Raw genomic sequence first — 22,386 nt, forward strand, 5'->3', positions numbered from 1 at the left:
GGTCTGGACAGCCCCTTTGGCCACATTCATGGCTCCAGTCACCCCACCACACACGGTGTCCTTGGTGCCCGTCAGGAAGGTCTTTGAAGTGTCCAGGCCGGTCTGGACGGTGCCCTTAGCCACACCCACTGCCCCTGTGACGCCACTGGCCACAGTCTCCTTGGCACCTGAGAGGGCAGACCGGGTCATGCCCAGGCCTCCGTGCACCACACCTGTAGCTGTGTCCACCACGTTGGCCATCCCGGAGGAGATGGTGTCCTTGGTCTTACTCATCTTGGAGCTCACCAGGTCCTTTGCCCCAGAGGTCATCTGATAAGAAAGGACACGCGTGGTCAAGAGGAGAGCCCGAGGCGCTCCACACCCCAGACTTCAGCCAGCCTGATCCCTCGCGTGCATTAGGGCGAAGGACTGTCACCCAGAAAGTCTGCCCGTCACCTCCCACCTGTACCTACTCTGCTCTCACACTGTCATCCAGCCATGGCCTTCCAGGGCCCGGCCTTCGCGAGCTCTGTCACAGCGCTGGGCGGCGCCCCTGATTGAATAGATCCCCACTGCCAGCGGCAGGTCCCCACACCTCCAGAACCTTTGCCAAAGTCCCCTGGCCTTGGGCTCAGTGCCGGGTGCTGGGTGACATAGTTGGTTCGTCTTGCCTACTCTTCGAAGGGCAGTTTCTCTCATCTGGTCAAACTAACAAAGGGTTGTGGTGGCCTGAGTCACCACCACTTGCTTTCAACCACAAGCGTGCTGTTTTTAATCCAGAGCTTCTTAACCGGGGTGATTCTACCCTCCAGGGGACCCTGGGTGGCGTCTGCGGACATCTGTGGTTGCCACGACTCGGGGACAGGGTGCCCCAGGCGTTGAGCGAGCAGGGCACAGGGCGCGCCACAACCAGGAGGGATCTGGCCGCAAACGGCCACGATACTGAGATGGAGGGAGCCCCGAAATTTTGTTCTTACCTCTGCCCACCTGCTACCCTGCCTCATTTCAAGTGGGCACTTGGGCCGTGTGCCTGCAGAGACCTGAGTTCGAATCTCAGCCCTCCGCCCCTCCCTAGGCCCCCCCGCTGTGTGACCTCAGGCAAGACACATCCCCTCTGAGCTTTTTGGCCGAAGCCCTCCTTCAAGGATTGTGGAGGAAGGGAGTCAAGGTGCCTGAAGCACTTTGCAGGAGACTGAGACTAAGACGGGGAGGGAACAGGGTGTGGCCTTGGCTGTGCCGGTCTGTTGTAATCTGGGCCAGCAGGGCCACTGGTGTTCCTCGCTCCTTGAGCTGAGCGCAGAGGGGAGTAGAGTAAGACTGCAGGGGGGCGGGGGGTGGGGTGGGGGAGTGGCGCCTGGGTGGCCCAGTCCGTGAAGGGTCCGACTTCGGCTCAGGTCACGATTTCGCAGTTTGTGATTTCGAGCCCCAAATCGGGATCGGCACTGACGGTGCGGAGCCTGCTTGGGATTCTCTCTCTCTCCCTCTCTCTCTGCCCTTCCCCCACTCTCACTCGCGCTCTCTCTCAACATAAATAAATAAACTTCAAAGAAAAAAAAAAAAAGACTCCAGGATGGGCGCTTACGCGTGCCCAGTGAAGCAGTCCTAACAGGGCTGTGGCGCCCTGCTGTGGCCCTTAGCGGTCGGGCATCAGTCACTCCGTCTGGCCCAGCCTTGGGGACGTGATAACGAGGGGAGAGCCCCGTTCATCTGAGATGGATGGAAGGTGCAGGAAGGTTCCCTAACCACGCCTGGCTGTGTGACCTTCAGCAAGCGGCGTGGCTTCTCTGTGCTTTTTGGCTGCTGTGTGGGGTACTGTCGCTCCCTTCCTCGCGGGGCAGGTTCACCAGTAAGCGGCACACAGAAAGCACGCAGCCCCAAGCCTGGCGTGCATTGAGGTGCCGGTGTTTCCGGCCCGTTATTGCTAGACAGAGCGGGAGACCGTGCGCAGCCTTGCCGCGCCGGGCAGGTGGGCGGTGGTCGGCATTGCACCCATTTCGCAGATGTGGAAACGGAGGCTCAGAGGGGAGACTACACCTGGAATCCCACAGCAGGACGCACTGGGGTGTCTGCCCTCCCCTTGGCAGAAGGCAGGAACCGAAACCTCCCCGGAGAAGCGCCAAAAGGAGGCGGAGGCCATCAGGCCTCAGGTCCACCAGCCCCTCTCACCTTATCTGAAGGCGGCGGCTGCTTCTCCCCGCCGGCCGTCTGCTCCAGGTTGGTGGCTGCTGTGGGCACAGGAGCTGGTCAGGCAACCAGGAAGGGCGAGGGACGTGGGCTGGCATCAGCCAACGGGCCTGGGGCCCGTTGCGTAATTGGTGGGCACAGCCTGAAAGGTCAGGAATGTCCCAGCCGCCCTGCCAGGGACAGCAGGAGGTGACATCGACAACCAGTGACTGAGCCCTGCCGGAGGCTCCCCTGGAGCCCTGGGGCTTTGGGCTGCTGGTACGGGAGTTCTCTGGAGTTTTCTATGCCCCGGTCCCGGGCGCTGGACACTCACCCCGGAGGGGACCCGAGGAAGGGTATTAAGGGCCCCGCCCCAGCCGCAGCTGCCTGTCTGGCCTGGGTATGTGGGGCAGGAGTCACTGCCCTGGGGCGCTGGGCCCAGAGTGAGCGAGCGTCCAGGCCCACGCTCCCCTGCATCAGCCCCGCTGAGCAAATGGAGGATAGAGAGTCCCCCGCTCCCTCCCCGCCAGCCCCTGCCGCCAAGGCTATGTGACCCCAGGGAAGCCAGCCCCCTGTGCTGGGAACCAGGACGGAAACCTTCAGTGAGCTCACACACGGGGAGCACCCAGTCCCTGGTGCATCAGAAATGGGGTGGGATGCAGGGGAGGGGTTGAGAAAGCAGAGAGACAGGCTGTGTCCACACCCTCGCTGTTGCTGGTTATGCTACTTTGGGCCCCTCTCCTGCCCTATTTAGGCCTCAGTTTCCCCCATCTGGTGCCACCTGGGCACGCCAGCCTGGAGTGTCTGTTGAGGTGATGCCGGCACGTGTGAACCCCCACTCCCCCCACAAATGATCAAAAGTCCCTGCTCGGGGATGTTTATTCCCGGGACCCCCCTCTAGAGCCGCCCCCCCCCCCCCCCCCCACGGAGATGTCCACTCACCCTGAGCCTGGGGCTGCGGGGACGCACCCGCAGGGTCGGCGAGCGGCCGGACCTCTCTCGCAGAACTGTGGGCGCTGGCCACGAGGTTCCGGGCAGAACTGAAGCCAGGCAGGGACCCCAAGAAACTTCCCAGGGTCTACACGGGGCAGGGGGGAAGCATTAGCAGGGCCAGGCTCTGGCTGGCAGCGTGGGGGGAATGCTTTGGACAGCACTGGGCTCCTGCATCCCCTCGGGCCCTCCATCCTGGGTAGACCCCAGGAGGGTGTCTTAGCCTCTCTGAGTCTCAGTTTCTTTGCCTGGGCCACGGGCAGAGTCAGCCTGCCTCCCGTAGACAGAGGAAAAGTTCATCCTCCGGGTCTCCAGAGGCCTTTTCCCTCCACGGCCCCCCCATTTCACAGGTGGGGAAACTGAGGCCCAGAGAGGGGCCATGGCTGTTTCCAGCTCACGTGGTAGAGAAGGAGCTGAGGGTTGCTTGTGTCCCCCCGCTGCCCCCACCCTTCAGCTTGGGACCGGAGGGGACAGTTGGTACCATGGCTCGCAGAGCCTTCCCACCCCACCCTTCCCAGGCCCTCCGGACCCCGGTACCGTGAAGGTCACCTTCCCAAGGTTCCGGGGGGTCCCCAGGTCCCGGCAGGGATCTCCCCCACCGCACCTCCCCTCACCTTGCCCTTGGGTTTGGGAGGATCCCGGCCTCCTTCATCTTGGGCAGACATGGTAATATTCTGAGCAGCTGGAAAGGGGCGGAGAGGGTGTGTGAATCGGGGGGCTCCCGGGCCTCCTGCCGCACCCCTCCCGCGCCGGCCACACCCCTCCGGCCCAGCCTCACCCTGGCGTTGCTCACCCGGGGTGCGTGAGGGTCCCTCAGAGCCACAGGCGGTGCAGCTGGGGGCTGGCTCTGCTCTCGGCTACCAGGCCTTATAGGGTCTGGGGCAGGCCCGGGCCCGGCCGGCAGAGGCAGGCGGCCAGCGGGCCGGGGGAGGGCCCTGGGCGGTCACGTGCAGCCTGCCCAGCCCAGCGTGGGCCCCGGGCCCAGGACCTTTCCCCTGCTATCCGCACCGGGCGGCCTCTGCCCACGGCACGCCCCCCCACCTCCAGCAAGGCCGAGGGATTTGCGGACCATGCCCTGCCCCCAAGGCACTGCCCACACGCTGTCTCGGCCTCCGGTTTCCACCCACGAAGTACACTTCAGGGCTCTGCTCTGCCGCGACCCCTTGGCCAGTTACCATCCAGCAGCCTCAGGTTCCTCTTCCAGACGCCCTCCCGGTGGCCCGCGGGGTCCTGCTTTCTGCCTGCCCTCCCCTCCTCCAGCTCTCTCCCCCTCGCCCGCTCTCCTCCAGCCACGCGGGACTCCTCACGGTTCCTCCAGCACGCCAGGCATGGTGCTGCCCCGGGACCTTTGCACATGCTGTTCTCGCTACCCGCAGAGCCCTGCCCCGCAACGCACAGCTCCCCTCCCTCAGGCCTGTTTCACTCCGAGCTACGTCTCCTGCGGCAGAAATGTACCCGGCACACGGTCAGCCTGTAAGGGATGTTTGGCTGGATGGGCCAGCTCATAGGACAGTTCCGAGTGTGAAATGTGGTCAAGCATGGGACCTGTTTACCCCACTGCCGGGTACCGAGCGGGGACTCAACAAACGTGAGCTTCGCATCGTCCGGGCGGGGAGAGAGGAGCCCGGTCTCGCCTGAGCAGGGAGGGGCTGAGTCACTCTCCGGGAGGGACTTCCCTTGATAAATTAGGGCCAAAATGCGGATGGATACAGGGTACCAAAAGAACAGGGGGATCCTGGCACCGAGATGCCGGCCTGGTGGGCTTGGGACAACCCAGGGTGACTTCCTGGAGGAGGCATCCTGGGCCGGCGACCACAGAGCCAGGAAGTGGCAGGGACAGGATTCAAACCCAGACCCAGAGCCTGTGTACAGGGTGGGCTGACGGTGGGTAGGGGCACAGGCCAGCAGAGAAGTGACCTCTGTCCCCGGGCTAAGTCTCCCCTCTGCCCGCTCCTGGGACAGGGGCCCCAGCTGCACGCTGGTGGAGACCCAGTTGGCCGTGCTGGGCGCTGAGCTGGGAGGAGGGAGGGTTCAGACACAGCCCGATGACCCCCAGGTCATCTCCTTGGAGCAATCGCGTGTTTACCAAACAGTTGGGGAACAAAATGCGGATGTCCCCCAAACTCTGTCCTCCCAGCCAACGCTTCCCAAAGGTGGCAGGGGAGGCGGGAACCCCTGGGTGGACCCCTCCCCTTCCCACAGGGCCGCGGCGGCACAATGATGGCGGAGAAACCCAGCAAAGACCATCAAAGTGCCCGTAAACACCGCCCTCCTCTGCCCACAGCCCTCCAAGCCTCTGCCCTCCCTGGGGGAAAACCTGAGTCCTCCTCCCGCCCCTGGCCCCCATCACCTCCCTGTCCTCCCCTCTTCCCTTTCTCCCCTTGACTCTGCTGCAAACACACGGGCCTCCTCACTGTTCCTCCAACACACTCGGCCCGCGGCTGCCCCAGGACCTTTGCACCGGCGGTGCCCCCTGCCCGGAACCCTCCTTGGTCTTTGCTTCTATCTCACCTCCTCAGACAAGTCTTCTTGGCCCCTTTGTCCCCTGTTAAAAAATATACACCCCTCCTCTTGCCCTCACACGCTCCCCGTCCCTCAGCCCTGTTATGTTTTTCATCACCTACTAACACCAAGACGATTTCCGTCTGTTTCTTGTTTATCGTCTGTCTCTCCCACACTGTATTGTGGGGTCCCCGAGGGCAGGATTCGTATCTGGTTTGCTCCCTGCCGGGCACAGCTCAGCAAGGGAAGGAGCTTGCCCACCCAGGCGTGGGCAGGGCTGAGACTCAACCCCAGGACCTTATCTACTGCTCCACCCACTCCCAGACTCACCTCGACCCATTATCTTTCTCCCCACTCTGTTCCCGTCAGACTGATTCCCCCACTGCCGTGCCTCTGCCTCAGCCCTTCCCTCTGCCAAAATGCCCTTCCTGGGTGCCACTCTGCCCATCCTCACCTAGCCCGGCCCTCCGGGAGCCCCCAGCCTCACCAGGGGAAGAGAAGGCAAGGTTGCCGGTGGCTCCAAGTGCAGGTGGAGGGGGCTTGGAGTCCCAAGAAGGTGAACTGTCAGAGCTAGGCCCCTGGGGTGGAGTGAGGGAGAGCTTCCTGGAGGCGGCGGCATTGGAGCTGGGCCTACAAGATGGACGAGTCCGAGAGACGGGTGGGAGGGTGGAAGGGCACGGCCTCAGCAGAGGAGTTTGGATATTTGGTCTGAGGGTGAGTGGGAGCCATGGAGGTTTCTACGCAGGGGCAGGGAAGCGAATCCGGCCGGTGGGAAGTGGTCCAACCTCCCAGAACCGCCTCTGGGCCGGGTCCTAGGGAAGCCAGGGGCCACCCTGACCTCACCACATCAGGCTGTGGTTTCCTAACACCCCACCCGGCCACAGGGGAGTCTCGGGGGCGGCTGAGAATTCGGTGAAAGGATGGTAGGGCCCCCAGGAGACTGGCCTGTGGCCCTTCCCCTACCTCGGTCTGCCCCATCCGGACCAGTGCGGCTGGAGGCATCGCGGCAAGATGAGCCCCCGCAGGCCCGGGGAGGAGTATCACTCCTTTCAAACCTTGAACCCTGGCTTGGGCCTTGCGGCCCCACACGCCTGAGGCCCCCCGCACCCTGGAACCAACCAACACCCACCCCGACCTGAACGGAGGCCATAGGCCTTTGGACAACACAAAGCACCTTTATTCTGGAGCGTGGACCCCAAAGGGCAAATCACGTGGATCCAGCAGGCCCAGCAGATGAAGCTGGATATTCTCAGGGACTCCCCCCTCCCCCCACCCCGCCCCGTCCAGGATGTACAAGCTGGGGGGTGGAGACAAACCCCCAGACAGCCGCTGGGCAAACTGTGTTTCTTTGGGGAGTTTTGATCCGCTTTTTGGGGGGGCGCAGGGACGGGGACCACAGACAGAGGCACCCAGCTTGGGGCAGATGAGACCTGAATTGGGCTCCAGTCCCCCTGTGTCCAAGGGAAAGACTGGAGAGCGTCTGAGATCAGTGAAGCTGGTCTAGGCGTCTGAATTTAGCCGCCCACCCCCACCGCGCACCTGGGCCAAGGCCACCGCGCAGTCCGTTAGTGCATATTCATGGCCACTAGGGGGCAGCAGGGACCTCGGGGTGGTGGTGGGTGGGGGTGCAGGGCGACCTCCCGAGGGCCGCGTCTGCTGCCCCGTGGCCCCATCTGGTCAGAAGTCCAGCTCTGGCATCAGGGTGTGCTTGGCGCGGCTGGGGGGCGTGGGTTCCTCCTTGGAAGTGTCGCCTGGGAGGGCTGGCCCGTCCCCGTGCTCGGCTTCCCAGGCTCTCTGCTGGGCCGGCCAGTCCAGGTGAGCCCAGCGGGGGTCAGGGCCCCCCACGACCTCGTCCACCAGAGCCTCCAGGTCAGGCGGGGGCGCGGGCCGCTCCACGAGGATGGGCGCGAAGGGCCCCACCAGCCAGGGCAGCGGCACGGCCTGCACCACCAGCTCCAGGAGCTCGTCCACGCAGGCGTGGGCCCGGGCCACGCTGCCCCGGCCCTCGGCCAGGGCGGCCGCCGGCACATCGCCGAAGCAGCGGGCGTCGGCGAACGCGGACTGCAGGGCGTCCACGCTGCGCCGCACCTCGGCCACCTTCTCCTGGGCGCTGGGGGGCAGGCCCCGCACGCTGGTCTCCAGCGCGTCCATTGTGCCCTGCAGCTCCCGCATCAGACTCCGGGACAGGACCAGCGTCTCCAGCTCTGCCTGCGGGGGAGGGGAGGGGCCTCAGCGTCCCCGACGGGCGCGCCCCCCACCCCCACCCCCACCCCAGGACCAGCGCCCTGCCTCAGTTTCCCCACAGGGCACCCCGTAGGACATCTGGCCAGCTTCCCCGTGGACACTCCAAACCGCTGACCTCAGCCCTTGGTTTGAGACGGCTGGAGCCCGGCCCCACCCCTCCCCCCCCCCCCCCCCCCCGGTGAGCCCCCGCACCCCCCCCCCCCCCCCCCCCCCCCCCCCCGCCCCGCGCACCCTCTCGCCGCCACCCTACCTGGCTGCGGCGACGGCCGTTTTCTGGGGAGCGCTGGCTCCAGTCCTCCCAGAGCTCGTGCACCTTCCCAGGGCGGGCGGGGGCAGTGGGTGTGGCCCCACCCTGCATGAGGTTGATCTGAGGGGACAGGGGCGGGGGTGCAGCTGAGGATCCGGGGGCTCGGGGGAGCCAGGACCCTAGCGTGGATCTGGTCTCGATAACCATGTAGAGAACATTCTTCCCTGCAACCTTCCCCTGCTGATCCAGCCTGGCCAACCGGCCCGTTCTCTCCTCTGCTCTTGGCCAGACGCCGCCACTCGCGGTTCCCCCGTCGCTCAGACTCACTTCGGCCACGCTGGCCGGTGGGCTGGGTGCACTCCTCCCTCCGCCCCACACCCCTGCCTGGCTCATTCCAGGGTTTCCGGGCGGACGGAAGTCTTCCCTCCCTGCCTCCTGGCTGGGCAGATGCCCCAGCGCCTGGTATGTTTTTTCATCATGACCTTCATTCCCCTACTGCGCTTTGAGCGTCCTGACCGGGCCACTGTGCGTGCCTTCGGTGCCCAGGACGGGGCAGGAATTAGAAGACAAACAGGAATTGTGGTCCATCTGTACTCTGGGGTATTATTCAGCCTTAAAAAGGAAGCCCAGGGGCGCCTGGGTGGCGCAGTCGGTGAAGCGTCCGACTTCAGCCAGGTCACGATCTCGCGGTCCGTGAGTTCGAGCCCCGCGTCGGGCTCTGGGCTGATGGCTCGGAGCCTGGAGCCTGTTTCCGATTCTGTTTCTCCCTCTCTCTCCGCCCCTACCCCGTTCATGCTCTGTCTCTCTCTGTCCCAAAAATAAATAAACGTTGAAAAAAAAAATTAAAAAAAAAAAAAAAAAAAAAGGAAGCCCGTTCTGACACCTGACCTTGAGGTCATGGTGTTCAGGGATAGAAACCCACTCGGGCGCTCATCGGCGCCCTCTGGTGGCCGCTCCGGGGACGACAGCCTGGGACCCGGACGGAGCTGGGGGACCAGGTGCCGCTTGGGGGGCTGGGCCTGGGGATGAGGAAGGGGAAGGGGACCTGTGGGCGGAGCCAGCATCCCGGCTGAGGTGCCTGGTGTGGGTGCGAGAGGCGGGAAGTCGAGACCTGACCCCCCCCCAGGTGAATGGAGGTTCAGACGCGGGAGCAGGTTGGGGGTGTCTGACGTCATCAAGCTGAGCCAAGCGGGAGCTCCCGCAGGCCCCTGGGTGGCTCCGTGGATTAAGCTCTGACTTCCGCTCAGGTCACGATCTCCCGGTTTGTGAGTTCGAGCCCCGCCTGGGGCTCTGCGCTGAGCGTGCAGAGCTTGCTTGGGATTCTCTCTCTCCCTCCTCCCCTCCCCTGCTCATGTTTTCTCTCTCTCAAAATAAATACAGTTAAAAAAAAAAAAAAAGTGGGGGCTCCGTGGTCCTTTGGAGCAGGGAGGGACACACAGTGAGGGCAGAGACTTGAACCTAAAGCTGGGGTGCATCGGGATCGGTGGCAGGAAAGCCAGGGAAGGGGTGCTTTCTTTCTCTCCTGAACTACTTTAACTATAAATTCCAGCTCCTACTGTCTCTCCCCCCACTGAAGCCCCTTCCTGTCTCCCCAGGCTGAACCTCGACCCCCCTGAGCCCCCCCAGACCCATGTGCCCTCTCCGCCCCAGCCTTGAACACACCGGGCTGGAGGCAGCTGAGCCCGGCTTTGCCTCCCCCGTCAGACCAGCTCAGGACCAGGTCCCCAGCTGGCACTCGATCCACGCTCACCGGCCCGCATCAGGGGGAGGGAGTGAACAGCAGGATCTCACCAACTCCAGTGTCTCCTGCAGCTGGGCTAGCGTGTCCTGGGCGTGGTGTTTCTTCTGCCTCAGTTTCCCCAGAGAGTGTTCATACGCCAGGTGGCGGAGCCGCGCCGACAGGGAGCCCAGGCGCACAAAATAGCCCTGTCGTCTCCTCTGCTCCTCCACGGACCCCACTTCCGGGCCCTCGGCCTCCGCTGCCAGGGCCGCTGGAGGACGGGACGGGGGGATGGGGGTCAGCATGGCCGCCCCCTCCACGTCTGCTCACCCTCCTTGTGCGTTGACGAGCCCGCGGCTCCCAAATTTGTAGTTTTCCTTTAGGGACATCAACTCATTTCCCCAAACCCTGTGACGTAGGCACTATTATTAGCCCCATTTACAGATGAGGAACACTGAGGCAAGGGGCGATGAAGCCCCCCAGTGTGCAAGAGGCAGACCTGGGATTCCAACCCAGACACTCTTAGCCCCTCTACGAAACGGTCTGTTAAGAATATACTATGGGGGGGCGCCTGGGTGGCGCAGTCGGTTAAGCGTCCGACTTCAGCCAGGTCGCGATCTCGCGGTCCGTGAGTTCGAGCCCCGCGTCGGGCTCTGGGCTGATGGCTCAGAGCCTGGAGCCTGTTTCCGATTCTGTGTCTCCCTCTCTCTCTGCCCCTCCCCCGTTCATGCTCTGTCCCTCTCTGTCCCAAAAATAAATAAACTTTGAAAAAAAAAAATTTAAGAATATACTATGGGGAGCTGGGTGGCTCAGCTGCGTAAGCGACCGACTCTTGACTTTGGCTCAGGTCATGATCTCATGGTTTGTGAGTTCGAGCCCCGCGTCGGGCTCCGCGCTGATGGTTAGGCGCCTGCTTGGGATTCTCTCTCTCCCTCTCTCTCCCCTCCCCCATTCTCTCTCTCTCTCTCTCTCAAAATAAACTTTACTACACTTGATCTTAGCCAAAAGGCCAAGAAGCGATCTCTCAAACTTTAAAAAAATCCTAAAAAAAAAAAAAAAAAAAAAAGGGTATACGACAAACGCTTGGCACACAGTAGGTGCCTCATAAATGCCTCCAAGCCCTTCTGCCGAGGAGGGAGTGCATCGACATGTTCTTCTCGCCCCCCTAAAGCAGGGATTGAGAGAAGTCAGATCGTCTCTGGGGTCAGAAACAAGATGTAGAAAGCTGGAGAATGCTGTTTTTTTGTTTTGCTTTTTCAAGATTTTTTCTTTTTTTTTTTTTTAAGTAATCTCTACCCCCAACGTGTGGCTCGAACTTACAAACCCAAGATCGAGAGTCACATGCTCCACTGACTGAGCCAGCCTGGAGCCCTGTGACAATGGCGGGGCTACGGGAACCGTATAAAGGGGCAGATGCCTTTCAGCCCAAGTGTTTAGTTTTTGAGGACCAGCCACAAATCAGGATTTGTAGGGCAAAATCTGACTGTTAAATGCACACGATGCACTAAAGCATTTTAAAGGCACTGCTTAGGCCAGTGTGACCATCGGAAGGGACACCAGTTTGGGACCGGGGCCCTCAAGTCTGTAAGCCCCGTACAGCCCTAGGGTCTGCGTGGTCTGGTTTCTCGTAGGGGGTGGGGCGGGGGGCCGTGGGAATGCCCGGGGGGCTCAGGCCTGGGCTCCAGCCCCGTGTGGTTCCTCCTGAACTGCTGTGTGGCCCTGGGCAAGTCCCGGGCTTCTCTGATCCGTAACCTCTGGGGATGGGGAGTGGGCAGAAGGATTCGGGGGCAGGGTGGGCGCGAGCCGGGCTCACCGAGCTCGTCCTCGGTCATGGGCAGGAAGTGGTCCACCAGCTCCTCCGACTTGCCCAGCACGACATCCACGGCGTGGCTCACGGAGCGCTTCAGGTCCACACTCCAGCGGCGGCTCTGCCGGGCCAGGCCCACCACGCCCGTCACACTGCTGGCCACCGTGTCCTTGGCCGAGGTCACCACCTGCTGAGAGGGGTCCCCTTCCAGGTTTGGGCTCCCTTCCCTTCCCTTCCCCCAGCTCCTTGGGGCTGGGTGCCCAGGGTCCCTGGCCCTTCCTGGCTCTGGGACTCAGTTTCCCCTCTAAAACATGGAGGAGAGTAAAAGTTCTCCCTTACAGGGTCGTTGAAGGCGTTACCAGCACCACCTGGCACATGTTAAGTGCTCAGTAAACTCGGGTGCTGTTTGTTATTATTACTTTCGGGGTTTTTTCCAATTTCATTATTCTATTCTATTCTACTCTATTTTTAAATGTAATTTATTGTCAAATTGGCTTCCATACAACACCCAGTGCTCATCCCAAAAGGTGCCCTCAATGCCTGTCACCCCTTTCCCCTCTCCCCCGCCCCGGGTGCTGATTATTTTAATCTGGCTGGTGCAGTCCCCACGGGTCCGGTCCCGGAGGAGGTTACCCTGCTCCTTCCCACCCCCAGCCCCCTCTGGGTCCCCACGGCACCGCCTCCGAAGGTTGCTGGAGAAAGGGCAACTTCTCTTCCAGCTTGTCCAGACCCCTGCAGGCGAGATTGTTCACGGAGGCCACTGGAGGGGGGAGAGTCAGGGAGTGAGGGAGGGACACGTAGGGAGAGGCAGAGGGAGGCCCGGGCCGCCCCGGGAGGGGCTGGGGACCCTTAGGGTGTGGGTGGGTCACCAGGCCGGGCCCCACCTGCACTTCCCTCCCCGCCTCAGCCCTGCCACCCGGCTGCTGCCAGCACCAAGGTGACTCCTCGCCCAGGGCCGGCTCAGATGCCCCAGAGAGCAGGCTCAAGGTCACGCACACTGGCTGAGAAGGAGGCGGGGGAGGCCTCGAGCGGAGGAGGTGACCCCCTTCCTGGGTCAGACGTGAGGCCAAGGGTCTTGTGCCCCCCACCCCTCTGTCAGGTTGGACCCCTCAGCTGATCACAGGAGTCCGGGGCGGCGGGGGGGTGGGTGGGACGTGGGGCTCAGGACACGCAGAGGCAAGGACAGAGAGGCAGATGGGGAGGGAGATACCTGAGGAACGTCAGGCCACGAGGGAGGGCGTCAGGACACAGAATGAGGGGGCCACAAGCAGACAGCTAAGGGTGGAGGTCCAGGAGATCAAAGGCAGGACCCAGGGACGCGGTGGCGGGGAGGGGGGGGTGCTCACGCTGGGGCTGCAGGTGGCTCAGGAGCGGCTGGGCGTGGTCCAGGGCACGGGCGGTCAGGTCACACACGCAGTGCTCGGCCAGGCGGCAGGCGGAGCCCAGCAGCGGGTGCCTGTCCTTAGCGGCACTGTAAGCCTCCAAGACGGCGGTGCACGTGGTCCTGACCAGGGGCAGGGCCACCACGCGCTGCACCACGTTCTGCGGGGACGGGTGGCATCAGAGGGGCCCGAGGGGGTGCGGGGAGCTCCGTCGCCCCTCGGTCCGCTGCCCTTCTCTGGGCCGGGTTGAGGGGCGAGCGAGCGGGTGGGGGGGTGCTGCACGCTTAGCTTGGGGCTCCGGCCTCCCCATCTGTAAAATGGGTTTCTAGAGCTGGGAGGTTCAAGGAGCCGACGTGCGCGAAGCACTTGGATCGGGGACCGGTGCAGAGCATGTGCTGTGACCGCTGTCGCTCGTGCTGCTGCCGTTGAGAGTGCCGAGACGGTGGGCACAGAGACAGACCCGGGCAGAGACCCCGAGGTGGGGGAGGGGGAGCCGGGTGTGGCTGCAGAGATGCTCCCCGCGTCGGGCCTCACCGCGCCCCCCTGGGAGGTGGGTAGCGTGTGCCAGCAGCCCTCCCCCGCAAGGTCCAGCAAGGATGGGCATGGGAGGGGGCCCCTGGCCCGAAACTGTCCCGGGAGGGACGGTCCCCCCATCCCTCCCTGTGCCCCTGTCCTCGGGAGGGGCGGCCCCTCACCTGCCTGTCCTGCTCCCACAGGCTGTCTCTGGGGGGCCGCACAGGCTCATCTTCTGACATGTCGGCTGCAGACATCCTGAGGGGCAGGGCCGAGTGAGAGGGCCTTCCAGGCCTTGGGCTCTGTCCCGCTGGGCTTTGCGACCTGGGCAAAGTATTGTTCCCTCCTGGAACCTCCGTTTCCTCAAAACAGAGTTATGATAGTACGCTTCCTCGCAGCGTCGTGAGGGACACGGACACTGGATGCACAGGGCTCTGCACACACTGGGTGCACACGGAGAGCCTCTGGCAAGGTGGGGACATTGCAGGGGTTCAAAGCATGGGCTCTGGGGAGAGAAAGACTGGGGTTCACATCCTGCCGTTACCTGCTGTGTGACTTTGGGCAAGTGCCTTCCCCTCTCTGAGCTCTTTCCTCTTCCGCAAAGGAGAAGAGGCCCCTCTTACCCCTGCGCACCCCTCAGCTCCCCCTCACCTCCCCCCCCAACCCCCGCCCCGGACAGAACTGCACAAGCAGCCCCCCGCAGGGGCGGAGGTGGTGGCTGCGGGATCCCAATAAACCTAAAGACTGACAGGGAAACTGAGGCACCCAGAGGTGAGGTCCATGCTGCTTCCAGGACCACACATCTGAGCAGGCTCAGAGTGGGGAGTTCGACCCGAGACTCCCCGCTCGCTCGAAGTTCTTCCCCTCTCCCCACCCTGTGCCCTCAGGGCCCTGGTCGCCGCTCAACTGGGTCCTGAGCTCTAGCCAACTGGGCCAAGGGTCTCGGCCACCTGCTCCAGCCCTTCACCCCCCGCCCCTGTCACGCCGCTGGATCCTCTCCCGCCCACCCGATCAGGAGCCCCCAACCTGCGGGGTCCTCCCGGACGCCCCCACGTGGCACTCACCCGGGCGCGCGCAGCCACAGCCCCCGGAGGCCGCCGCCGACCCCCGACTAGGGCTCCAGGCTCCGCCCACCGCCGGCCCCGCCCGCCTTATAGCCTCTTGGAGGGGGGGGGGCTTCCCTACTGACCAATGGGGAGAGGCCGTGTGGAGGCGTGGCCCGGGGGCGGGGCTCCAGCCCACCCAGCCCACCCGCCCACCTCCCGGCTCTTCCCTGGGGTTCTCGCCGGCGCTCCGCGGTTGTCATGGTAACTTGGGGGACGCTGGATGCCCCAGGATTGGACTACTTCCGTTGGCCAGGTTTGGCCACCCGTCACCCTGCCGTTGCCACGCAGACGGTGGAGGGCGATCACAGCCCCCACCCCCTCGCTGAGGAGTGACTTTGGGCAAGTCTTCAAGGCGTTTTTATTTAGAAAAATCTGCCGTGGAACTCAGCCAAGATCCAGGCCGGCCCGTTCCCTTGGATCCCCATTTTACAGATGAGCAAATTGAGGGATCCCATTCAAACCCTTCTCTGCCAGACTCCAGGCCCCTCCCTGGCTTTCGTCATCATGCCTGGAATGACCACCAACGACCCTCCTTCCAGGGAGCTGAAAACACTGGGCATGTCCCCCCAACACCCAGGGGTCCCCCCAATCTGACTCAGGCTCCAGCATGCCCAGCACTGTGTCAGCAGGTGGCTCAAGGTTGCGAGTTGGGAGAACACAGCCTTCAGCTTCGCCCAGCCTGCTCAGGCCTGCCCTGGGTGGCTATCCCCCTAGGTTGTCACCAGCCAGCATGATGAATTGTTTGGAGACCTGAAGCATCCAGTTTAATTTAAACCTTCCCCAGGACACAGCTGTGGCAGGAATCCACCGGTCAAATGACACTCTGGGCAACGGTCAGGGTTTTATTTGGAGTTAAGTCCTGGATGGGGGGAGGGAGAGGGGAAGCCACAGGCCATCATATCCCAACTGCAATCCCTTTAGAAGCTCTAGAAGCTTGTGTCCTGCGCCCCCAGGCCCTGGGTCTCTCCTCTTTCTTCTTTCCTTCTCCTTCCTCCTGGAGACCTAGGAAGTCAACTCGGGAGATGCTTGTAACACTGAATTCCAGTACGCCCAGTCCCTTTCCACAGTTATTTATTAACCCCTCTGTTCTGACCCCAAACTGAGTGATGCTGGCTAGAAGGCACCCCAGCCCCAGGCCCTGCATTCGGAGAGCCCCTCAAAGTGGGGGAGACAGAGCCAGACAGAGACGACCCCAGTGTGGTCAGGGCTGGGCCAGAGGGAGGCCGTGCAGGCTGGGGGCGCCTGGAGGCCAAGAGATCCGGAAAACAGGGAAAGGCTTTCTTGGGAGAGGGTACCGGGAGGCCAGAGAGCCCAAGATGTGTTTGGGGAAGCACGGGCCAGGCGGGTCCAGCCAGCAGCTCTGGAAAGCTGGAGGTGAATTCTTTGCCAAGTAGCAAGCAGCGTGCTCCCAGGCCTGTCTGCCCAGCCCAGCCCCAGGCCTCAGTGGGACTCAGCGGCAACCAGGAGCATCCGGCCCTTCCAGGCTTCAGGCCCAGCGCAGCGCGTCGCGTTCCGAGAGAACATCTTGTCTTTGTTGGCCACAAGCCACCCGTAGAGGTCTTCCAGGTTCCCATCACAGATCCAGGGGTTACCAGAGATGTCAAAGCCATCCTTCATGTCCCGGGTGGGCTGCCCCAGGGATGTCCAGAGCCCCTTAGGCGCGCCGGTAAGCAAGTTGTTGGACAGATCCAGGAAGTCCAGCTGCCACAGACCCTGGAGGGCGCCCGCTGCCACGGTGGCCAGCTTGTTGTCATTCAGGAAAAGGTAGCGGAGGTCTGGCTGGGGTGCCAGGAGCCCCTCGTCAAGCACCTGCAGTCCGTTGCCTTCCAGATGCAGCCTTTCCAACCGCAGGGGGCCTTTCAGAAGGTCTGGGGGCAAAGCCTTCAACTGGTTATTGCTGAGGTCAAGGATGCGCAGGGAGGTGACGTTGGCCAACAGCCCCGGGGGCAGGGTCTGGAGGCGGTTTTCGGAAAGGTCCAGATGCCGCAGGGCTTTCAGGCCGAGCAGCCACGAGGGCTCCAGAGCCTCCAGCTGGTTTTCCTTCAGCACCAGGGTGTGGAGAGCAGCCAAGGGCTGGAAGAGGCCGGGGGGCAGGCGGGCCAGGCGGTTGCGGGTTAGATCCAGCACCTGAAGCAGAGGTGCGGGCAGCAGGAACTTGGGCGAGAGGCTCTCCAGCTGGTTGCTGGACAGGTGCAGTTCCTGGAGGCGAGCGAGGCCCCGGAGGGTGTCGTCTGGCAGCCGCGTGAGGTTGAAGAACTCCACCGCCAGGTAGACGGTGTCGGCTGGGAAGCGGCGGGGGATTTGGGCGGGGGGGTGGCAGGAGACGGAGCTGCCGTTGACCGCGTGGGACACCACGCAGGCGGCACGGTTGGGGGTGACCTCCTGGGCGGAGGCTGTAGACAGCAGCAGCAGGAGCAGCGTTCTAGAGAGCCGGGAGTCCAGGCCTCCGGGGCTGCGGGCAACAACAGAAGAGACACCCGGCTGGGTGAAAACGTCCCCAGAATCAGCCAGCCCGTTCCTGTCTACTACCTGGGACCATGCCACCGCGTTGGTCCCCGGGACGAGTGCAGTCACCTCCTGTTCCTCTCCTCGCTTCCACCCTCACCCCTCACGGCTGCCAGAGGTAGCTGTTGTTCCAGAGAGAATTCGAACTCTCTGAAGACCGCGTTTCTCTGACCCATAAGTGTTACCCCTCCCCATTGCCAGCCTTGCCCCAACGGGTTGTTCATCATTTACAGTCACATGTGCTAATTCCTTCTGCTCTAGCTTGTTTTCTGGGTCATTTCTTACCTCCCCGGCTCCATATGTTGAAGGCCGGGGCAGCGAACTCCTACTTGTCCTGCAAAGCCCCGGCTCCGATGCTCCCTTGCCCGTGACACTTTCTCCGACTTTCCCAAGTTGTCCCCTCGGGGAAACTTTCTGCCCTTTCTGCCCAGCGCCGGCCAAACAAGGTTACTTGCTGTGTTCAGCTCTATCTTGCTCCAAAGTGCTCGAGGGCAACCCAGGGCTCCAAAGGGAACCCTGAACACGGAAAGTGCATCCAGCTTTGTGCAGATCGGAGCAGGCATTTGGCCCTGGGCTGGGGTGGTTTACAGGCGGCACCATAATCCTCCCAGGGCTGGGCTCTGCCCCTCGCGGTCCCTCCAGCAGGCCTCTGGTGGGGTGTTGGTCGGGAGGCGTTGGTGGGCCTCCCGCTCTCTGTGTGGCCCGTGGAGCACTGCTGTAGCAAGTGTGAGTGACAGCGAGTCTGTCCACAGTTAGAGCCTGTCGCTCTGTTCCAGCCCGTGGGTCTACATCTCGCCCCGTGACCTCCGTGCATCAGATGGAGCTGCCTGGAATCCAGCTCTGCCCACCATGGGCAGGGTGGGGGGACTCACCTCTGCTTCCGCTGTGGCCTCCGAGAAGACATGATGGCCTCCCCCTTTTCCATCTGGGCTCGCTCAGCCCGGTGAGGTTGCCTTATACCTGCCTGGACTGGGGGCAGGGCCGCCCGCCCCAGGGAAGTCCTCACCCACGTCCTGTTCCCGTTAGTGGCTGGACCTGAGCCAGGCAAGGGAAGGGGGGTGGCCAGAATTGCAAAATTGCTTCCTGGCAGGGGAGGGGTGTGCTCCCTTCTCCGCCTGCTTTTACCTGGTGTTTCATCCCCCTGACTCCTGCTTTTGGGGGGTGGGTACCCCCAGAGTCTCTGGGGCTGAATCCTCACTTCCCCCCACTCCAGGAATCAAGGGTCACGTTTGCAAGGCTCCGTTCCTGGGCAGGGGAGGGACAGCTCTCTAAGCAAGAGCTAGTCTTTGCAATAAATCCAAGCAACCAGGAAGTTCAATGGAAGGAACAAAGAGGACTTGTCTTGAATTCATGACATATTGTTGTTGACCTTTTTTCTAAATGAAATAATTTCTGGGTGTTTTGTTTTGTTTTGTTAATAGTAAGAGAGAGCGTGCAAGCAGGAGTGAGGGGCAGAGGGAGAGAGAGAGAGAGAGAGAGAGAGAGAGAGAGAACCCCAAGCAGGCTCCACACTCATCACAGAGCCTGACGGGGGGCTCAATCCCACAACCGTGAGAGCATGACCTGAGTCGAAGTCAAGAGTCGGACGTTCAACTGACTGAGCCACCCAGGCGCCCCCAAGTGAAATAATTTCTAAAAAATAGAATTCAAAAGGGAGTGATGCCTAAAGTCTCCACAGTCTTCAAACAATGGCCTGGGAGGGACTAAATCATGCTCCGGCTCCCAGCTCTATAGAAACTGCTCTGTTTTGTGATCTTAGGCGAGCGGCTTAACTTTTCTTGGCCTCGGCTTCCACATCCGTGAAGTGGAACTCAAGTCTCCAAGGGCCCCATCTGCTCTTTCTTTCTTCATCCAAAGGCTAATGAGCTATTTGTTTGGGGTCTCCCTCATTCCCTAATAAATGCATCCGGAAGCTACAAATGTGCCTTTGAGAACTGCTTTGGCTGCATCTCACGGGTTTGGTTACTCAGCGCTTTCATTCTTGTTGGGTTCTAAACATTCAGCTGTGATGTGTTAACTTTACATGCACCTGGACTTTGGTCACGCCTGGCCATGGCCCAGTCTCTCCACAGCCCAATCTCTGAAGAGTTTTGTCTCGAGCCGTGAGAATGAATGTGAGTTCTGTCTTGTGGGCACACAGATTCAGAGACATACGTGCAAGCTGACCGTGACAGGCGTAAAGAAAGACGGGTGAATACCCTCATGAATACACAGATACAGATACAACACAGAGACACAGACAAAGCAGGACAGAATAACAGACCCGTTGAGATGGACACACAAAAACAGATATGCACAAAATAGACAAAGGACCTGAATAATAGTTTCCCGAGGAGGACATGCAGATGGTCAACAGGTACATGAAAGGTTCTCAGCCTCACTCATCCTCAGGGAAATGTAAATCAAAACCACAATGAGATACCACCTCACACCTGTCAGAATGGCCAGTATCAAAAAGACAGAAGGGGCGCCTGGGTGGCTCATTCGATTAAGCATCCGATTTTGGCTCAGGTCATGATCTGTGGGTTCAAGCCCCGCATTGGGCTCTGTGCTCACTGCTCGGAGCCTGGAGCCTGCCTCGGATTCCATGTCTCCCTCTCTCTCTCTGTTCCTCCCCTGTTTGCACTCGCTCTCTCTCTCTCTCTCTCTCTCTCTCTCAAAAATAAATAAACATTAAAACACTTCTTTAAAGTAAAAAAAAAGGGGCGCCTGGGTGGCGCAGTCGGTTAAGCGTCCGGCTTCAGCCAGGTCACGATCTCGCGGTCCGTGAGTTCGAGCCCCGCGTTGGGCTCTGGGCTGATGGCTCAGAGCCTGGAGCCTGTTTCCGATTCTGTGTCTCCCTCTCTCTCTGCCCCTCCCCCGTTCATGCTCTGTCTCTCTCTGTCCCAAAAATAAATAAACGTTGAAAAAAAAATAAATAAATAAATAAAAAAAACACTAGAAACAGAGTAGAATGGTGGCTGCCTGGAGCTGGGGGTGCAGGAAATGGGGAGATGTGGGTCTAAGGGTACAAATGCATGGTTACAAGACGAATACATCCAGGAGTTGTAATGTACAGCCCGGTGACTATCATTAACGTTGCTGTATTACATACTTGAAACTTGCTAAGAGAGTAGATCTTTTGTTTTTTTTTTCAATTTTATTTATTTTGAGAGAGTGGGGAGGGGCAGAGAGAGGGAGAGAGAGAATCCCAAGCAGGCTCTGCGCTAGCAGCGAAGAGCCCAACTCAGGGCTGGATTCCACGGACCTTGAGATCATGACCTGAGCTGAAGTCAAGAGTTGGACGCTTAGGGGCGCCTGGGTGGCGCAGTCGGTTAAGCGTCCGACTTCAGCCAGGTCACGATCTCGCGGTCCGTGAGTTCGAGCCCCGCGTCGGGCTCTGGGCTGATGGCTCAGAGCCTGGAGCCTGTTTCCGATTCTGTGTCTCCCTCTCTCTCTGCCCCTCCCCCGTTCATGCTCTGTCTCTCTCTGTCCCAAAAATAAATAAAAAACGTTGAAAAAAAATTAAAAAAAAAGACAATTCCACGATAAACAAACACACACAGCCACCCCCACGCGGTGTGTGGGTGTATAATATAAACACCCCACACACACACACACACACACACACACACACAAGTACCTGAAGTAATGGATGTGTTAACCTTTCATGGTGCAATATTGGCATGTATCAAACATCTGAAACTTACACAATGTTGTAGGTCAAACCTCTCACGCGTCCAGGAGAAGCCAGGCGATGTCCTCCCGGTGTTTTGCATTTGTTTACTAGGCTAACGGTCTCCTCTGGGACAAGGGGGAGCCAGATCTGTCTCGTCCACTGCTCCACCCCCAGGGCCCAGCACACAGTAGGTGCTTCATCAGAAGCGGGCGGGAAGGAAGGGGTGTGAACCCTAAAGGCAAAATGCTACAGAGATCTCTGAACGTGCAATCAGAGCCCGCCCCTGCTTCAAAGCCTCGGGTGGTTCCCCGTCCCACTTAAACTCCATCAGGCTGGGGGGAGGAGGATGGGGAGTTAATGTGTAATGGAGGCAGGGTTTTAGTTTGGAAAAGGTGAGAAAGTTCTGGAGATGGATGGTGGGGATGGGTGCCCAACAGTGTGAACGGACCTCATGCCACTGACCTGTGCACTTAAAAAAATTTTTTTTAATGTTTACTTTTGAGAGAGAGAGAGAGAGAGAGAGAGACAGAGCATAAGCAGGGGAGGGGTGGAGAGAGAGGGAGACATAGAATCCCAAGCAGGCTCCAGGCTCTGAGCTGCCAGCACAGAGCCCGACACGGGGCTCGAACCCATGGACCTTGAGATCATGACCAGAGGCCAAGTCAGATGCTTAACCAACTGAGCCACCTGGTCGCCCCCGAACTGTGCACTTTAAAACACTTCCCATGGTGCATTTGAATTCATGTGGATTTATGTGGATTTTGCCACAATAAAAACATTTTTTTACGCTCCTGATCTGTGGGGCCCTGCCTGCCCCGAGCCCTGGCCCTCCCCTCCCTCCTGATCTGCCCCTGCTCCTGCCGCCTCCCCTCCCCGGGGCCGCTGTGGCCACCTTGCCCCCTCCTCCAAGCGTGTTCTCACGTCCCCCACACTGTTCCCTCTGCCCGCACGCCTCCCCACAGCCGCTTTCTCACTCAGCACATCTCAGCTCAAGGGTCACCTCGACAGGCCCTCCTTGGCCACCCCCCACCCCCTCACCCTCTACCTAGCACATTACCTGGCCTTTTCCCCACTGCACACATCACTCCTTCAAATCCAGTCCTAATTTGCAAGTACAGGACCGGTCTCCCCAACTAGGCTACGAGCTCCATGAGGACAGGGATCTTTGTCCCCGACGGTGCCTGGCATATAGCAGGTGCACAGTAAATATCTGCTCAAGAACGAATCGGGAACCGGCCCCATCCAGAGGAAGATGCCCCCCATTTCCACACCCAGCTCCCCAGAATTCTGCTTGCCACCACGAGTGACACAGGGGCTCCCAGTTACCCCCCAGGGCAACACCATGGTCCAGGTCCCGCCCCCAGGAGACAGAGCAGAGCCAGAGCCTTGGGGGGCCGGTGGTTGTAAACAGTTTTATTGATGGGGAGGGGGTTGGGGGAGGCAAAGTCCAGAGAGGGTCCAGGACTCAGCTGGCCACTCAGCTGGCATGCATGGTCAGCTGGAGGTCGAGGGGGAGGTCACGAGGGGACGGGTGGCATGGGACCCTCTGACCACCCTGGGGCCGTATTTA

The 22,386-nt window shown here is 60.9% G+C and overlaps 4 protein-coding genes across 10 annotated transcripts in view; all 4 read right to left on the minus strand.

Moving 5' to 3' along the window:
• PLIN4 (perilipin 4) overlaps window positions 1-14,365 on the minus strand; it is a 23,781-nt gene extending 9,416 nt beyond the window's left edge. The window contains exons 1-5 of one of the 4 annotated variants that reach the window (XM_040461938.1): window positions 3,926-4,057; window positions 3,747-3,814; window positions 3,085-3,220; window positions 2,146-2,201; window positions 61-309 (exon numbers count right to left, since the gene is read on the minus strand). In XM_040461938.1, coding sequence (XP_040317872.1) covers window positions 61-309; window positions 2,146-2,201; window positions 3,085-3,220; window positions 3,747-3,797 — 492 coding nt within the window. In that variant the 5' untranslated portion in view covers window positions 3,798-3,814; window positions 3,926-4,057. Of the gene's footprint in view, window positions 1-60; window positions 310-2,145; window positions 2,220-3,084; window positions 3,221-3,746; window positions 3,815-3,925; window positions 4,058-14,343 lie in introns of those variants that run through there. The other 3 variants (XM_040461937.1, XM_040461936.1, XM_040461939.1) reach the window with 3 other exon arrangements.
• PLIN5 (perilipin 5) lies at window positions 6,790-14,704 on the minus strand. 3 transcript variants are annotated; one of them, XM_040461940.1, is made up of 8 exons: window positions 14,612-14,704; window positions 13,730-13,871; window positions 12,999-13,194; window positions 12,330-12,412; window positions 11,659-11,839; window positions 9,917-10,116; window positions 8,129-8,245; window positions 6,790-7,842 (listed from the first exon to the last, which is right to left on the minus strand). In XM_040461940.1, the coding sequence occupies exons 2-8, from the start codon at window positions 13,802-13,804 to the stop codon at window positions 7,312-7,314; spliced, it is 1,383 nt and encodes a 460-aa protein (XP_040317874.1). In that variant the 5' UTR covers window positions 13,805-13,871; window positions 14,612-14,704; the 3' UTR covers window positions 6,790-7,311. The 3 variants fall into 3 exon arrangements, with proteins under 3 accessions (XP_040317874.1, XP_040317876.1, XP_040317875.1); XM_040461942.1 differs by having other exon boundaries at window positions 13,730-13,805; window positions 14,612-14,695; XM_040461941.1 differs by having other exon boundaries at window positions 13,730-14,052; window positions 14,612-14,643.
• Window positions 14,705-15,477: 773 nt separating this feature from the next.
• LRG1 (leucine rich alpha-2-glycoprotein 1) lies at window positions 15,478-18,147 on the minus strand. Of its 2 annotated transcripts, none has more exons than XM_040461949.1 (2): window positions 18,031-18,147; window positions 15,478-17,105 (listed from the first exon to the last, which is right to left on the minus strand). In XM_040461949.1, exons 1-2 carry the CDS (start codon window positions 18,081-18,083, stop codon window positions 16,094-16,096), a joined length of 1,065 nt encoding a protein of 354 aa, XP_040317883.1. In that variant the 5' UTR covers window positions 18,084-18,147; the 3' UTR covers window positions 15,478-16,093. The 2 variants fall into 2 exon arrangements, with proteins under 2 accessions (XP_040317883.1, XP_040317882.1); XM_040461948.1 differs by lacking the exon at window positions 18,031-18,147 and adding an exon at window positions 17,444-18,016.
• Window positions 18,148-21,143: 2,996 nt separating this feature from the next.
• SEMA6B (semaphorin 6B) overlaps window positions 21,144-22,386 on the minus strand; it is a 10,734-nt gene continuing 9,491 nt past the window's right edge. The window contains exon 17 of the mRNA XM_040461726.1: window positions 21,144-21,148. Coding sequence (XP_040317660.1) covers window positions 21,144-21,148 — 5 coding nt within the window. The remainder of the gene's footprint in view (window positions 21,149-22,386) is intronic.

The sequence above is a fragment of the Herpailurus yagouaroundi genome, unplaced genomic scaffold (genome assembly GCF_014898765.1).
Source record: "Herpailurus yagouaroundi ecotype Mexico unplaced genomic scaffold, PumYag 295, whole genome shotgun sequence".
NCBI classification, from domain to species: Eukaryota; Metazoa; Chordata; class Mammalia; order Carnivora; family Felidae; genus Herpailurus; species Herpailurus yagouaroundi.

Bases quoted from the DNA above. Each gene is read 5' to 3' on its own strand.
- PLIN5 (XM_040461940.1), bottom strand. From the start codon at position 13,804: ATGTCTGCAGCCGACATGTCAGAAGATGAGCCTGTGCGGCCCCCCAGA. The intron at 8,246-9,916 runs GTGAGATCCTGC...CTGTCCCCTCAG, and splicing joins TGCAGGAGACACTGGAGTTG to ATCAACCTCATGCAGGGTGG. The intron at 7,843-8,128 runs GTAGGGTGGCGG...CCTCCCCCGCAG, and splicing joins ACGGCCGTCGCCGCAGCCAG to GCAGAGCTGGAGACGCTGGT.
- LRG1 (XM_040461948.1), bottom strand. From the start codon at position 17,721: ATGCCTGCTCCGATCTGCACAAAGCTGGATGCACTTTCCGTGTTCAGG. The intron at 17,106-17,443 runs GTAAGAAATGAC...TGTTGCCCGCAG, and splicing joins CAACATATGGAGCCGGGGAG to CCCCGGAGGCCTGGACTCCC.